This window comes from Helianthus annuus, chromosome 10, assembly GCF_002127325.2.
Source record: "Helianthus annuus cultivar XRQ/B chromosome 10, HanXRQr2.0-SUNRISE, whole genome shotgun sequence".
In the NCBI taxonomy this organism is placed as follows: Eukaryota; Viridiplantae; Streptophyta; class Magnoliopsida; order Asterales; family Asteraceae; genus Helianthus; species Helianthus annuus.
The window spans coordinates 46086676-46104130 of NC_035442.2; the positions used below are offsets into that span (position 1 = coordinate 46086676).

The 17455-nt window shown below is 37.8% G+C and overlaps 2 protein-coding genes and 1 long non-coding RNA gene across 5 annotated transcripts; 2 read left to right on the plus strand and 1 right to left on the minus strand.

Moving 5' to 3' along the window:
- Positions 1–936: 936 nt before the first annotated feature.
- On the plus strand, positions 937–1894 carry LOC110882486. The gene is made up of 3 exons (XR_002560106.2): positions 937–1424; positions 1519–1622; positions 1700–1894. It is a non-coding gene; the product is annotated as an uncharacterized LOC110882486 (long non-coding RNA).
- A 1137-nt stretch (positions 1895–3031) lies between these two features.
- On the minus strand, positions 3032–3820 carry LOC110882450 (zinc finger MYM-type protein 5-like). The gene has a single exon (XM_022130468.1). It carries the CDS (start codon positions 3818–3820, stop codon positions 3032–3034), a length of 789 nt encoding a protein of 262 aa, XP_021986160.1.
- A 2199-nt stretch (positions 3821–6019) lies between these two features.
- Positions 6020–15523, plus strand: LOC118483050 (TNF receptor-associated factor 6-like). Of its 3 annotated transcripts, none has more exons than XR_004869516.1 (3): positions 6020–6075; positions 13946–14047; positions 15115–15523. XR_004869516.1 is itself a non-coding variant. In XM_035978614.1 (3 exons), the coding sequence occupies exons 1-3, from the start codon at positions 13672–13674 to the stop codon at positions 15307–15309; spliced, it is 333 nt and encodes a 110-aa protein (XP_035834507.1). In that variant the 5' UTR covers positions 13663–13671; the 3' UTR covers positions 15310–15523. The 3 variants fall into 3 exon arrangements, 2 of the variants coding, with proteins under 2 accessions (XP_035834507.1, XP_035834508.1); XM_035978614.1 differs by lacking the exon at positions 6020–6075 and adding an exon at positions 13663–13707; XM_035978615.1 differs by lacking the exon at positions 6020–6075 and adding an exon at positions 13663–13707 and having other exon boundaries at positions 15120–15523.
- Positions 15524–17455: the final 1932 nt, after the last annotated feature.

Sequence of the window (17455 nt, forward strand, 5' to 3'; positions counted from 1 at the left end):
CACCTTGTGGCGTCGATATAACTTGCAGCTTGTGCTGATCACAATCGAGCGTTTCATGCAAACTATTATATTTGAGGTTGTTGATTCTAAGTTCGTCCAGTGGATGTTATTGCTTCTAGAACTCATTTACACATTGTAAACGTTCATATGGAATTCGATTGGTCGAAGTTCCTGTTCATTGTTGAATTCCAGTTAACTTAGCCACATTAGTGACTGTACCTATACGTCTCGTTTCCTTTGACATCAATTACTGAGACACATTTCCTTTAAACCGTTGGGTTCTTATTGTTGAGTAATGTCATTAAATTCACATGATTCGAATAAGTCTTGTTTCGATTACGCACTCATTCACTTTGTTATTATTCGGACTTACCTGTGAACAACACAATTACGAGGGGATAACATAGTCTAAATTTCGAGGACGAAATTTCTGTAACAGGGGGAGAATGTGACAACCGGTGATTTACGGAGCTTAATTAAGCGATTAACAGATGTTTAAAACGATGATAAATATTGTTTATGATGTAGATTAACTTAATTAGGCCTCTGGAGTGCCTAGGAACGCTTGTCGGACGCTACAGTGCATATATGGTGATTTTCGGAACAACTGCGCAACGATAAACGACAACGAACTGACACCGTACAAAATACTGATAACGCCGACAAATATAAAATTTTTACGATATATTTTAGCTTCGCAATCAAATTTTAGTAACTACAGTCGAAACTGGAGAAGAAAACGAATTAGAAACGGCAACGAGGTAATTCTTCGCGATTTTTACCGCAACCGACTAACGAAAGCGTCCAACATCGAATACCGACACTATTTTATATTTTTAACTAAAAAAAATATTTATAATTCACGATATTTTTACGATAATCGGGTTATGATAACGGGTTTCGTTGGAATTAACGGGCCACACAAAACACGCGATTGGGCTTGTGGGCCTTGGGCCCAAGCCCAACGTCCATTAACTAAAACTCTAAATATATATAATAAGTGTTGAACCTTATCTTCGTTCATTTTGATACCAGACAACAAACACACACATATTCATTGGCCCTCTCTCTCCCTCTCGACTAAACTCCGGCGACCGGAGCAGAATCTGGCCGGCCGGTGCCGGTTTCCGGCACCTCACTCCCCTCACACATACCCACTTCTCCTGGTCCTCTTTTTCTGATGAACAGCGCCCGCGACATGCCGGCTGGTGCTGGTCGTATTCCGGCAGACCACTCGGGAAACCTCATCACTTCGGCTCGGTTCTCAGGCGACAGACTCCCCCCCTCCGATGAACATCAGCAATGGCAGCACTGGTAAACAACTCGGTCCGGCGGTCGGCGTCTTGACCTGGCGGTCAGAGACCCGGTCCGACGGTCGGCGTCAAGGACCGGCGGTCCTTGTCTTTATCCGACAGGCTTCACCGGTAAACCCCCTCTCACCGATTTCCTTTCTTATGTTTATATGAGATCTGATGAACTGATGGGTCGATTTGTGATGTTACGGCTACTGGGTCGAAGGTGATGATGCTGATGAGGTCAGCGGTGATGGTGCTCGATGAAATCGCCGGCGACGGTTGTGGAGTCCGAAGACGATAGGGGTGTCCGACTCGGGTTCAGCTCAGGTTATATATAGTTCGATTCGGGTTTTGTTTTGTTCGTGTAGTATGTAGGTTCTGATGTGGTTCAAATTTTGGGATAGATTCGGGTTCGGAATTCGGGTCTCGGCTCAGATCGGGTTCGATTCGGTCAGAATGGTCAATTTCAGATGTGGTTCGAGTCAACTCGGTCAACTCAGACAATGCGAGTCAACTCAGCTCGGTGCGAGTCAACACAGCGGGTACGGGTCAGACGGTTCGGGTCACGGCTTCTGTTCACATGTTCGGATCAAGTTCAGCAAGGCAGGGCCGTTCCTAGGTTTTTGGAGACCCTAAGCGAACTTCGAAGTGGAGGCCTTTTTTTTTTTTTGCAAAATTACCCTTTTAACATATTTAGTAACAAAACCCTCCTCCTTTACCCGAGCTTGGGACCGGCAATTATAAACTAAAAAGTTTATAGTTGGCGAAGTTAAAAATTTTTTTTTGTTGAAAGTTGTATGTTTTGTATAAATTAAGTATACGTTTAAATAAAATTGATTTTTCTAGCTTTAACCGAGGCAAATTGTTTGATGAAAGAATCGTAATCAAGTTCTTCTAAAAAAATCTCTTTCAATTGACATAATAGCTAAACCGTTTAATCTTTCTTTTGACATTGTAGATCTTAAATAATTTTTTATTAGTTTTAATTTGGAAAAACTGCGTTCTGCTGAAGCAACGGTTACAGGAATGGTTAACATAATTCTATAAGCAATATATGCATTTGGAAAAGAATTAAAGTTTTTAATATAAGTTAATATATTAATAAGTGTGTCAGACTCTACATGTATTATATCTCTTAGCATTTTTAGTTCTTCAAATAAATCTTAACCATTAACAAGGGAAATAATTCTTTTTAGCACGTTTCTCCAATGTTCTTTTTCTTTATTTATTTGATTGAGATTGAGATGGTTTGGGTATGTCAGGAGGAGGCAGACGACAGACCCGAGTAGAATAGTTGAAACACTCACTGTAGATGGAAGGAGGAGTAGAGGCAGGCCGAAAATGACTTGGGATGAGCGGATTAGGCAAGATTTGCTAGATTTGCACCTCTCTGAGGACATGGTCGAGGACAGAACTTCGTGGAGACGTAGGATTAAGGTTAAGGATTTTTAGGATTGTGGCCTGGTTTTTGGTTTAGGTTCTCGTCTTATGAGTTTAATTTTTCAGTTTGTATAAGGTGTGATATAGCTTTTATAAGTTCTCACATAGTCCCGGTGTCGTAATTTACTAACACGTACTTATTCATTTATGTGTTTATTTTTATTCCCCCCTTTTTAGTAGTTGTGTGCTTATATAATGTCCCAGAAGCTTATGTCTTGATTATGGTTTATAGAGCCGGGGGTCTCACTAGAAGCAGTCTCTCTATCCCTGGGATAGAGGTAAGGCTTGCCTACATCCTACCCTCCCCAGACCCTATCAATAGCTCTGCTATAGGTGGGATTATACTGGGTATGGTTGTTGTTGTTGTTGTTTATTTGATCTTGAGCTTGTTTATCAACTGTCTTATTTTTCGCCAATCTTATCTCTAATTCCATCCATGTTCTCATATTGTTAATATGTACTTTACTTCTTTCATGTTCCTTTAATTTACTACTAATATTTTCCCATTCATTATTACCTTCTTTAGCTAAGCTGCTTGTACATTGATTCACGTTAAACAGTTTACAACAAAAACAAAATGCTCTATCTAAATCTATAGAATAAATCAACCATTTTCTTTCTAACGTTTTTCCATTTGGTAATGTTCGCATATAGTGAGATGTATTAAAGCTTCTAGAGTGTTCATCTTGTGGAAAATCGTAATCATGAATTTTAATCGGACCTTTTTCTACGAGCATATCTCTTAGATCAATACTAATATTATTCCATTGACTTGGATCAACAAAATTCATAGGTATTTCATCGGTTGTAAATTCATCATTTGTAGGTGTATCGTTTGTAGGTTCATTAGTTGAAGGTGTATCATTTGTAGGTTCATTAGTTGTAGGTGTATCACTTTCATTTGTAGGTTCATTAGTTGTAGGTGTATCACTTTCATTTGTAGGTTCATCGTTTGTAGGTTGACTTGTTGTAGGTGTACAAAATTTTAGAAGTGCTCCCTTTTGTGATTCAATTAAAGCTTCTTGTTTACATTTTCTTTGCCTTTTTGAATGACCGGATTCAAAAGTTCTAATTCGATTTGACATTGGTAATGAGCCCTAATTTACTAAACAACAAATTAAATAGACAAACAATCAAGCCTAGTGCCTAAATAACAAGATTAGTTCAACAAATAAGCACTAATTGAATAAAAAATTTAGCAACTTATGAAAGAAGATCTAACCTGTGCCACACCACACTGCCAGTGCCACAAATCGAATCAACGCGGCAACGCTTGCCACTGCCACAAATCGAAGAACTGAATAAGCCTGCCGCCACTGCCCCAAATCGACAAACAACGCTTGCCGCCACTGCCCCAAATCGAAGAACAATGACTGAATCGATTGAACAACAGATGAACAGATATTTAATAATCGAAGATTGAACAACAGAAGAACTGATTAAACAGAAGACTGAATCGACTGCACATTGGAATTGATTTAAACAGATATCTAGTAATCGAAGGTACAGTCTGTACAGATGTAATCGAAGATATAGATGTAAAAAAAGGGAAAATAGCCGTTAGTAATTACTTACCGAGGTCCGACGATTCGTTCTTCAAGTTCATCATCTGCGCCGGATCGATGTACAGCAACGGCTGACGTTTGGTTCTTCAAGGTTGAAGTCGCGTGTGCGTGACTGCGTGTGCGTGACTGCGTGTGTTTGTCTGTTGAGGCCTTTTTGTGTGGGTTTCTTTAAAATTGAATCTGAAAACGGGCCTTACATGTTTGGGCTATTTCCTTTAAAACTAGAAATGGGCCTATTATATAGAAAACTCAGGCCTTCTAATTTGGGTGGCCCTAGGCTTGTGCCTAGGGGCCAAAGCCCATTGGGCCGGCCCTGCAGCAAGGTCAACGGTTCGGTCCGGGTCAAGTGGCTTCGGGTCAGAGTTCGTGGAACAGTACGGTTCTTGTTAGACTCAGTCAAACCGAGCCAACCTGGGTCAAACCTGGTCAACTCAGCCGGTCGACTCAGTCAAACCGTGGGTCAACTCAGTCATACTAATCGACGGAACGGCACGAGGATTTGGTAAATAATAACGTCACGTTTATAGTTTATGTTGATGATATTTAGAGATTATTTTACTTGTGGAACCGAGCTCTCAAACCAAATCATATAATAAAATTGTTATATATAAACTTTGCGGAATCGTATATTTAACTGGAGCATATAAGTCACTTAAACATACCAATACACTGTTGAAATGATTACTGTTTGAATTGTTGATTGGTTTTTGAAAAATAACAACAACATGTGTTGCCGAGGGCGTCCAAAAATAGAGGAAACTCTGCCCGTTTTTCGAGAAAATCCGTAAAATAATTCAAACTATCGGATTAAAGTAACCTTTTATGAAGAACGAATACAACTAAATAATTACTTTCGACAACACTTTGCAACTTACGAAAACAACTATTCGGAAATCATTTTAAAGCAAATAAATATCGTTATTATATTTATTTTTAAGCTTGAAAATTTCGTAAATCTTTTATAAAAATCAATATAATTACTTATATTGTTTTTTTTTAAACGCCAAAACCCGCTTTCGTTTATCCCATTTACATATAGCTTGCTTATTTATCTCAAACGTCAAATAACACGACTTCTTTTATAAAAATACATATAGAATATATGTTTATTTCGAATATCAAATGACACAACAATTGTTTTACTAAAATAAATGTAGTTTATATATTTATTTGAAACATCAAACGACAAGCATTTGTTTTATAAAAATAAATATAACTTATATATTTATTTTAAAGTTCGCACATCACGAATCCTTTTATAAAATAGATATAGATTATCTATTTATTTCAGACTTCAAATAAACAATTCTTTTACTAAATAAATATAACTTTTTATGTTTATTTTAAAACGCTTAAACGGCATCTACATATATTTCGACATATACAAGTCTGTTATATGCAATTTTCAGATGAATATTCTTTTTATACACGTACAATTTTGCAAGACGATATATTTATATGTTTTTATATAAATATTTATTAAATATTTATATACTATAAAGCTCATGAAAACTAAGTCTTCCCAAGACTTGTTAATCCTTAACGACGTTATGTGAGCTAAACATAGTTTAACTTAGTCATTTTCGTTAAAACCGTCGAATCGTTCGATTAACGATTCGGTAGAGCTCGGTGACACGTGGTTTAGTTACTGCGTATATTTAGAAACTTATTAGATATTCCCTGTTTGGAATATTGCAGAATGCACGCTAGCGAGTCTCGTCTTGGAAACGACATCGCAAAGTCGTATTTAGCTAGCTTTGCACAGGAATATTCAGGTGAGTTCATAACCCCCACTTTTTACTATTTTACATTTTTATAAATGTTTTCGGGGGTGGAAAGACATGCACGTTTTTCAGAAAACATACAAAGTTTTCCATAAACAAAGACTGTATATTTTTAGACAAAGCACGTCTTGCAAGAACATACACAGTTTTGAACAAACGCAAAACTCGTATTTCTAAATCATATTACGAATGGATTTCGAGGAACTCAAATGATTTACGAAAGGTTTATACTAAAATATCGGTTTTTACAAAACAAATGCGTATTTTCGAAACGTGAATGATTTCCATAACTAGGGATGGATCGTCTGGTGATAATATAGAGGCTTGGGAGGTTCAGCCTTAGTGGCTGGGGAGGTTCAGCCTTAGTGGCTGAGAAGGTCCAGCCTTAGTGGCTGGGAAGGTTCAGCCTTAGTGGCTGGGGAGGTTCAGGCTTAGTGGCTGGGGAGGTTCAGCCTTAGAGACTGGGGAGGTTCAGCCTTAGTGGCTGGGAAGGTTCAGCCTTAGTGGCTGGGGAGGTTCAGCCTTAGAGACTAGGGTAAATACATGTTACAATTAATACAAACATTTTTATACATGGTATGGTTAGCTTAAGGAGGGTTGGGACGTTCAGACCATGTGAGTGGATAGGTAGAACTAAAGGCCATTAATCCTCGTTGTAGGACCGAGGGACATTAGTGATAGATCTATTTGGGTGTAGCGAGCCCCACTCCTGAGTCCGCCGAGTGGACCATGTGGTGACTAAGTGCCCGACGCACAAATCTGCTAGGTTTGAGTCTTCCTGCATCACTTCACACATATCAATGGCTTTGCAAACCATTGGTGATCTCTTTTTCCTTATTGCTATATACCAGGGACATACATACTTACAAAAATACCTAATTTTTACAAATTACATACCGTATCTCATATAAATACAAAGCATAGGATTATGCGGGCATGGAGTCAAGGTCAGGGTGGGCATTGACGTTTATACAAATTTTACAAATACGAGTACAAATACATGGTTTTACGAACATAATGCGTTACAAATACAAAGTTTCCATATAACTTTGCAAGAAAATGATTTCTAAATTCGTTTTCTCTACATATTTCACAAACCGGTTGTTCAAAAGATTTATTTCAAATCTTTTACAAACAAACTATGAACTTGCTCAACTTTATGTTGACTTTTTCGCATGTTTCCTTCTCAGATTACTTTTCAAAGTTATGGCACGGTTGGAATAGGAGAATCATTGGAAATTCGAGTACATAGCAGGCGTTCAATTTTTTGAAGTCTTAGCTTATTTGCTTCCGATGTGCAATGAAGATACCAGTCCAGTCACGCCAGCTCTGATAATTTCGGGGTGTGACAGTTGAGACTGATTTCATCGTGATAAACAAGACGGATTTAGGGCAAATTATCAAATAGTCAATTTAATCCGTGTATGAAGTGAGTAACCAAATAAGCGCAAGCTTCAATTTTGTGTAAGTATCACCGCGAGGTATCGAAATCGATCAAACGATTTAGTGGAGTCGTAGATCCACGACTCGAAACGAAAGAATCTTTGCAAAATAGTTGAATATGATGCCTTCAATACATCCTATGACGTCTTAAACTGAATATACGAAATGGATAAGTTCAAGCAATTGAACTTGGTTTCAACGTAATCCGACAATAAACGTATGTATCAATAAAGGAAATCTCGGCATGGTCGCAAAGATAAACCATGAATGTAACTTAAAATAAATGAAGTTTCAAGAGGTTGTGTTGACTTGATAGCAAAAGAGTCAACAATCACAATAATATAGGTCATTCGAATTCACAATTCGGTAATTAGATTTAGCGTCATAACATTTGAACTTAAATGAAGTGAAGTCGCATGCGTAGGAAATGGTGTATGCATGGCAAATAAGCTTCCAAGAAAAGGAATAATGAGTATCTGCTAAAATGAAGAAATAACTAGATATCGAAGCAAATATGTGTTCGCTCATTGCGAAGAAAATTAACATGATGCAACTACCATTAAGGGGAGTAGAGATGTAGACGTCTACTCGCTAGAAGTAAAAGAAATTCAAGTACTTTCAGTTTGGTCAACGGAACTGGCATATGTGTCAGGTTAATGGTGTCTGCTTGAGTTAACGGACGTGGTTTCTAAGTAACGACCTTTGTGAATCTGGACTGGCTCCCTATGCTCCTAAGTACAGGTTTCCTAGATTCTCAGAGTTTCGTATTCGGTGTAGAATCGTTCTGTGCATCGTGTAGGAAACGTCATTCTTGTGTACGTTTAAAACAAATATTGTCCCACAAATTTTCCCCCGGTATACTTTCTTCCTGAAGTTACAGCTACTCGATCATCGATCGGTCGGGAAATACGGGTTGGATCCTCGCAGTTAGTCCAATAAGTAGTTCGTCAATCCTTTGCAAGAGTCGCTGACTGTTGTTGGCTAGCTCGTCCGGCTCTTGGTAGTTTAATGTTCATTTGAGAGTCATCGTCTTTTCACTTGACAAGCAGAACTGGGGTTACCCAAAATGGAAATTTTGGTCTGTTATCTTCCTTCTCTATCCATTACTGAAACTACACTGTCAATCCTTGCATTTCCGAAGGTGCAAGTCTGTAGAGTGCATTTACCACAGATGCGGTGACTGGAATCAAATCGATGTGAAGTTCGACTTGTTGTTGAGGAGATATTTCTAGCCAATCTTCGAGGAAGACTTTAGGATATTTCCTTATCACAGGAATATCTTCGTGTTTTGGTTCTTCGGCTCCCCCTGTCCCCGACATGAACCAAGAAAACAACACATTCGTTACGCAACATCCTTCGTGCCCTCAAGCAATTAGTAATTTGCAGAGGCGTATCTCCCTTCATGAGTCAAGATTGTTTCTTCGTTTGCCGTCGCGGTGCGGATATCAATCTCCTATTGATCATTTGTCAACCAATCCATCCAATTACCTTGTTGAAGTCTCTCAATTCACTGGCAGTAGCTCAAGCGTAAACTCACTATCTCCGGGTCATATCTTGCCATTTCCAATACTTAGTTGGCCTCCACTAGCTTCCCATTAGCTAGTTCTATCGAGTGCGGGTTATCTAACTTACTTACTACTAAACCAAGCATACTTTCAACCCCTAGAAATGCGAAACTAAAATTTGCAACAATATCTAGCAGCGCAAATGCATAGCGTTGAGTAATATGGGACGTACCGATATCCAAGCTTGGGTTCCTGATGTGCTCCCCTAGCTCTGCTACTGAGCTTTTATCCTTGTGCCTGGTTCTTCTTAGGGCAATATTTTCAGAAATGCTTCTTGCTCCCACAGTTAAGACAACCTTCAGCACGTCGTTTTTGTTTGTCACTCGTCCCGCCTTCGTCATTGTCGTTGCTTCCTCCGTGATTATCGCTATCATCTTGACCTTTATTTCCACTTTCAATACCTTGTCTACAAGTCTCCTTGGGATGCCCCCTCTTACCACAGTTATCACATTTTCCATACTTACATCGCCCGACATGATAACGTAGACAATTGTCGCACTTAGGTAGGATACCCATGTAGTCTTTTCCCTTTTTGGCCTTCTTCTTGTTACTCGTGCGAGTAATCATTTTGAAATTTGTGAGCTTCCTCTTGTTATCTCCAGATGACTCTACAGGAGTCTCCTCCTTCTCTTCCAGAGTGGAAAATTCTCCTTGTCTAATCGCTTCTTCAGTGAGCGCGACACTCAGGTCGATTGCTTCGATGATTGCTGGAGGCTTAGCTGTTGTTACCAGGCTTAGAATCTGAGGTGCCAGTCCCCCGATGAAACGTTCAATCTTCCTAGATTCTGGTTCCACCAAACGCGATGCAACTTGTGATAATTTGCCAAATCTTTGCACATATTCGGCTATCTTTGGACCTTCCATTTTCAGGTTCCACAATTCAGTTTCCAACTTCTGGACTTCCGCCCTAGAGCAATATCTCTTGCGCATTAGTTCCTTCAGTTCGTCCCACGTCAAAGCATACGCAATAGTCTCGCCCATTGCCTGAACCTGAAAGTTCCACCATGACAGAGCCCCATCTACAAATAGTCCAGCTACGAACGTATTACATCATGCTCTTGTTTGGAACATCACATGCAACACCATCCTTTGGATATTTATATACTCATGCATGCATGTGTATGGCTTTGAAGATACATGCTATGACCGTCGTTTGAAGTGAAGACATGAAGACTTTCGTTTAGAACAATATTTTTTGGTCAAAAATCAGTTTAAGGATAATGTAACCAAATTTTGTTTGTGAGGTCGAGTGCTAATGTGTTTAAAAAACAATGTAAATGATTTTAAAGTGTAAATAATAATGAACACCGAGATTTATACGAGGAAAATGCCCTTGATCTTTAGAAGAGATCCAGTACAAAAAACCTAGCTCGGGTGATGGAAACTACCGATCACTAGAGTGTAGAGTAGTTTGAATGTTGCGAGAGTGTGTGAGTGTCGTGTTCTATATCTAGATGAGCTCAAAATCCCATAATTATATTTAGAAATATCAAATAACTAACTAAACGAGAATTATGTAAGCTCCCATGATCGCCCATAACGGTTAATTCCATATTTGCACGTGCTTAATTCCAAGAATATTCCACGAGAATTATGTAAGCTCCTCTATCTGTGCGTATGGTCTTTATCTTAGCATCTGCTTGATTCTCTACCAATCTTTTAAAGTTCTTAAACTTTGTTAAAGCCTCAGATTTTAGTTTCAAAAAATACACCCATGTTTTTGAGAAATCGTCTATAAAGGTGATGAAGTATCTACATCCACCTATAGATGTAGTTCTCATCGGTCCACATATATCGGAGTGTACTAATTGCAAAGGCTTGGTAGCATGCCATGTTGCTTGTTTAGGAAATGCCTTTCGAGCATGTTTTCCAAACAAGCATCCTTCACATATGCTTTGTGATGATTTGGAAGCCATCTTTGGTAAACCTTTTACTACTTCCTTTTCTCCCATGTTGTGTAATGTCTCGAAGTTTATGTGACCATATCGTCAATGCCACAATACTGAGATGTCTTGTGTCATTACATTGCAAACTCTTGGGGTAACATCATAGTTTAACTTTAATGGAAACATTTTGTTTCCTGTCATCCTAACTGTTCCCATGTGCTTTCCTGTTGGATCTTTGATAATACACTCAAGATTATGAAAGTTTACTTCATAACCTTTTTGCACTAGTTGTCCCACACTTAATAAGTTATGTTTTAGACCTTCAACATAGAAAACGTTTGGTACTCTTTTCTCTACTCCTCTTACTTTGATGGCTACATCACCACTTCCTAATACATTGAGCCTCTTGTTGTCTCCGGTTCTTACTTCCTTCTTTTCTGATTCATTTAGTGAAATGAATAGACTCTTGTTGCCGGTCATATGATTGCTACATCCACTATCTAAATACCAGCAATCCTCTTTGGTTATCTCTTCTACGTTAAAGATCATAAATAGAGTTTCATCGTCCCTTCTTCCGGCTCATCTTCATGTAACAGAGCATTGTTGCTCTTATCATTCTCGTCCCCTTTTTGACAAAAACGTGTCGTGTGCCCTAGTTTTTGACAATTATAATAGCGGATTCGTCCGCTAAACCTTCCTCTTCCCCTGCCTCTTGCTTTTCCATTGAAATCCGATCTGAAAAATCTTGATCGGTTCTGGTTCTGGCTTTGTATTTGAAATGCTTGTTTGACAGGTGCATCATCATATTGTTTTAAGCTTAGTTCATGAGATTGAAAATCCCTAGTAACTCTTCTGTCGACATGGCTGTCATGTCTTTTGACTCTTCTATGGCTACTACAACCGATTCATATATTCTTCTATAGTTTCACTGTCTTTCATTCGTAATGCATCAAACTCACATCTTAGGGTTTGTAATTTTACCGTTTTGACTCTATGTTCTCATCTGTATGCCTTGTGAAGGATGTTCCACGCTTCTTTGGATGTTTTGCTCGTTGCGATTCGTTCAAACACAGTTTCATTCACTACCTTATGAAGCGCTTTCTTGTCTGTATGCCTTATGAAGCGCTTTCTTGTCCTTCTTCACTTTCTCCCTGTGAGCATTTTGATCATTTTCTGATGCCCCGGCCGCCAGTTGATTGTATCCTTCTTCTACACTGGTCCACAGATCTTGTGATTCTAATAAAACCTTCATCTGTATGTGCCAATGATAATAATTTTGTCCCAACATTTTTGGGATCTGAGTTTAAATCCCACCATTTGATGTTGTCATTTGAACGAGAGAGAATAAAAATTGATAAGAATTGCAGCGAATATTAGTAAGTGTGGATCGTTGTGGCTCTGATACCACTTTATTGAGATAAGAATGCAGATTAGGGTGTTTGGGGAATGAAAGAATGATGTTCGTATATTTCGAATTGGAAAATCATATCTATGATTCACACATACATATATATTTGACGGTTGGATGCATAACCGCCACTACATATAATAAAACTAAACTATATAAATAAATACATTATACTAACTAATATATCTAGCTTATATTTATTCTAATATAGGAAAATTGTTAATTAGCAGGTGATGGTTTTCTACAATGCTTTCTAATTGTGTTTTGACGCATCCACATACACACACAGCTAGAAAACTGGCCTTTTGCGACCACGTATAAGGCCGGAAAACGGTTGCAATTTCCCTGTTGCAACCATTCTAAGACTAAACATTTTCATTTAAGGTCACAAAATCGTTGCAATTGCTCTCTTTTTTATTTTTGCATACCAGTCTTTGAATTTGCTAACAGCTCTGCTTACGACCAAATGGTCCATTGTTGGTGTAGAACTGCAAATACACATAACAATTGGAGCATCAAACTTCTGGATATGACCTGGCAAGCATAAAAACCTTTCATGACCAGCTAAGATGATTAGCATCCTTAATAACACTTACTTTGGTAAAATAAAAACACATAACAACATTTCAAAACTCAAGTTATCGGAAACACACACTCATAATTGAACACAAAAATTAATTAGGAATAACTTCTGGCATAACCACTTTCTATGGAACAGAAGGAATAGGAAATGGTGTTGGCCATCTTGGAATCACAAATGGCACCATCACACGCCATGAGAGGGCATTTACAAGCAACATTCAGCCTTCTGTTCCGCATACTATATGACGCCACAAAGACACTACAAGAAACATGAGCATTAGTGGCGACCTTTTTAGTGGCAACATCATTAATGTTGTTGCTATTGCTCACAATCCGGAGCGCTCATATAAGGGCTAATGGTGACAGTTGATTAGTGTTTACATATTTCCCCCTCCTAATCTGACGTATTACGTGTTTCCCCAAATAAAAAAAAAAAACAATTACATATTTCCCCTCCCTAACCCATATATATTACATATTTCCCCTTTTCATTAAAAACTCTTATTAAATGACTATTTTACCCTTAATGAGCTATTAAATGAATATTTACATATTTTTCATTTCTAATATCATCAATCAATTACATATATCTCCAACTTAGAATCTACAAAAATTAGACAAAATAACACTAGTCTTAGTCTCTCTTCAACCAGTTTTAGCGTTCTTCTCCAAAAGGGAAAAGTATGCTGACAGGCAAAGCAACATGATCTACTTTCCACTAGGAGCTAGTAGTTCAATGGTAATGTTCTCTGTGTGTAAACAAACATATGTGTTGTGTGTATGTGTATTTGATTTGAGGGAGATGCTATAATGATTGATGCTTAAAGGGCTGTCTTGCTTGTGTGCTATGGCTTTTTAGTAACAATTTATTGTTATTTGATTAGTGTCGTTGTGATTAAATGCTGCAAGTACTTTATTTAGTTTTTTGGCTATAAATGAACATATCATTTAAAATTGATTTATTACTATAACTGCAGCCACCTACCTTCGAGTGTCCAATTTGCATGGGGCCGCTAGTTGAACAGATGGCCACAAGGTGCGGTCACATGTTTTGTGAAGGTTGCATAAGAGATATTCAGGTATTTCTTAATGCATTCTTTGGATTTTTATTATGATTATTATGGTATTGTTTGAGAATAGTAGCAAGTAGAAGAATTAATAAAAAAACTACATGAATTGGGGAGATATGTAATTAATTGATGATACTAGAAATGGGAAATATGATTCATTTAATAGTTCATTAAGAGTAAAATAGTCATTTAATAAGAGTGTTTTTAATGATAAGGGGAAATATGTAATATATATGGGTTAGGGATGGGAAATATGTAATTGTTTTTTTTTATTTGGGGAGATACGTAATAAGCCAGTTTAGAAGGGTGAAATATGTAAAAATCCCTATAAACAATATCCAGATCAAATAGACGGAAAGATATAATGGGAGAAAAGTAGCTTTCATCAACCAGCTTTTCAACTCAGGATCAGAAGATGAGAGATCACTACAGGTCACCGTAAAAATTGAATACCATTCTCCTTTCTCATAATCTATCAAATCCCACTTACTAAAACAGTAAAATGAACTCGCATCAGGCGCCACTTGATAAAACCGAAGCTTTCCTTGGCACCCATCACATAATCGATAAAGCCCATCATCCCTAACCTTACTTTGAGCATCCCTGTCAGCTTGAAACGTGATTAGTCGACAAGATTTGGGATCCTTATAAGGATCAAAATCAACCATACCATGATCATAAACAAACCAATGAAGAGTCCCATTAAATCTTACAGGAGCTGCACCGGATTAAGACAAGGCAACCTATAATCAATCCATTCCCCGGTTTCAGATGAATACATGTCTAAACTGAGATAATTTGAGGGTGAGTTGAGCTGTTCTACTCTCACAACTGTATAGCTAGTAACAGAATTATCTTCATTAACCCTACTCACAATACCTTCCCCAATGAATATTGGGGTTTGTCTGCATTTATCTGTATCTTTTATTCCATCTACATAAGCATTAGATATCATTGTCCATCTCGAACGGACCCGTTTGCCCTCTAAAAGGTCTTCCATTTTGACCCGTTACCCAAATTAACGTTGATTTCTATTGGATATGCACTGAATTGAATCTGTGTTTATGTTGTTTTAGGGCAGGTGGGTAAATGCTGCAAAGTTTTTAACAGATGCATTACTGATTGGAAGCTTAGCAATCCGTATTATCCCAGTCATGTGCTATTATCGCGCTAATATTTTTCTTGGTACCGTCATGTGCTATTATCGCGCTAATATTAGAGATGAATGGTCTACTAAAGAAAGTTCACTTGGTATGTCTTATACTCTCTAGGGCATAAATGAGGAATGCAATTGGACAAATTCCCACAAATGTATGTTTTTCACTTCAGTTGATTGAGGTTTTGTGCATATGTATTTGTTTTATACCTTACTATTATTATGTCTTGAAATAATTATTCATTTTAAAAAAGGAGTTTGTATAACTGATAACCATTTCATAATTTATATACAAAATAATATGCATATAATCAAATTATGTTTATTTATATTTTATTTTTTTAATTAAAATGTGAGGTATGTGTTCGAAATTGGAATGATTTATTGTTGATGCATTTATGTATATATCTACTGATGTCCGGTTACGACCGAAGTCGTTCGACTCGAAGAACAAGTTCAAGATGACACAAAGTCCAAGATGATAATAGACCAAACTACATGACACCATGGTTTAAGGTGTGGTAATTCAAAACCATAGTGTATAATGGCCATCGCATAAATGATGTACATGGGTATCACTTGTATTACATCATGCTCTTGTTTGGAACTTCACATGCAACACCATCCTTTGGATATTTATATACTCATGCATGCATGTGTATAGCTTGGAAGATACATGCTATGACCGTCGTTTGAAGTGAAGACATGAAGACTATCGTTTAGAACAATATGTTTTGGTCAAAAATCAGTTTAAGGATAATGTAACCAAATTTTGTTTGTGAGGTAGAGTGCTTATGTGTTTGAACAACAATGTAAATGATTTTAAAGTGTAAATGACAATGAATACCGAGATTTATACCAGGAAAAAGCCCTTGATCTTTAGAAGATCTCCGGTACAAAAAACCTCGGGTGATGGAAACTACCGATCACTAGAGTGTTGAGAGCAGTTTGAATGTTGCGAGAGTGTGCGGGTGTCGTGTCTATATCTAAATGAGCTCAAAATCCCATAATTATATTTAGAAATATCAAATAACTAACTAAACGAGAATTATGTAAGTTCCCATGATCGCCCATAACGTTTAATTCCACATTTGCACGTGCTTAATTCCAAGCATATTCCACGATATTCCAGCTTGACCAAGTCCACCTAGTTACCTGCATAAAATTATAACAACATACCGAAGACAATTATTAGAAACTGTTATATGAGCTAACGATCCTTGATCCTTCCGGTACCCGCTGCATATTTTAAGGATCACATATCACGGATACACATAAGGATCACTAATCCATAAAGAATGAAAATCAGCCCTAACAATTGCCTCCAATATGGCGGTTGTGATTATGGTCACAGGTGGCAAATTCATTTAAATTCAAATTAGCCGTTTTGGCAGACGATTGGACTCGCTCAGGCTATGAAACATCATAGCGACTTATAGGGAATTGCTAACTCCCATTCTTTTAAAATCCGAAGATCAATCATCATAATTCCCCCACCAGTTTTATCACTCATGTATAGCTTTCTCCTTCTCTCTTCTCTTTTCTAAAAAAATTAGAATTTCGGCAAAGATGCATACTCATTCCTCACCAAAATCTGGTTCCAGAAAGAAAGTCCGATGATTCACCCAAATCACAAAACCTATTAAAAGACCTATCTCTTAAGATCTGTAAGTTCACAGATCCAGAAATCCAAAACCTGAAATCTTGCTTTCCTTTAAAAACTGTTTTCCGACCCGTTGATCCATTTGCACGAAGCGATGCCGTCTTGGAAGCATGGATTTATTTCCATGCACTCCCTTTTCTCCTAGGGTTTCATATCCTTTTCCCCCTTTAACCCAGAGCTTCTTCGAATACACTGGCATGAGTTTTAGTCAAGTGATACCGATGCTATGGGGAGCTCTTTTTAACATTGAAGAAGTCATCGGAAAAGAGGGATTGCAGTTCGACGCCCATGAGTTGGCTTATCTGTACACCTTTGTTACCCACGGTTCTAACTGATTTATGTTCAAGTCTAAGCCCCACCAACCAATCCCTGTCTTAAAAACTATGAAAAATGATTCTTCTTGGAAGAATCAGTTTTTCTTTGTTAAGAGAGATTCTTTGCCGGAGGGGGACACTTTGCCTCTTAGGTGGATCTCAAAGGGTAGGAGATGGGATTTTTGTTTATCACCTGTTTACATTCAGACCATCTATTGATTTGCTTTCTTTTTTCAGTGAAAAATTTCGCGAGTCTTGCTGAGCTGCCAGGAACCGCTGAACGA

Coding starts and splice junctions, on each gene's coding strand:
- LOC118483050 (XM_035978614.1), top strand. CDS start 13,672: ATGATCTACTTTCCACTAGGAGCTAGTAGTTCAATG. Junction 13,708..13,945: donor TAGGAGCTAGTAGTTCAATG/GTAATGTTCTCT, acceptor CTATAACTGCAG/CCACCTACCTTCGAGTGTCC. Junction 14,048..15,114: donor GTTGCATAAGAGATATTCAG/GTATTTCTTAAT, acceptor ATGTTGTTTTAG/GGCAGGTGGGTAAATGCTGC.
- LOC110882450 (XM_022130468.1), bottom strand. CDS start 3,820: ATGTCAAATCGAATTAGAACTTTTGAATCCGGTCATTCAAAAAGGCAA.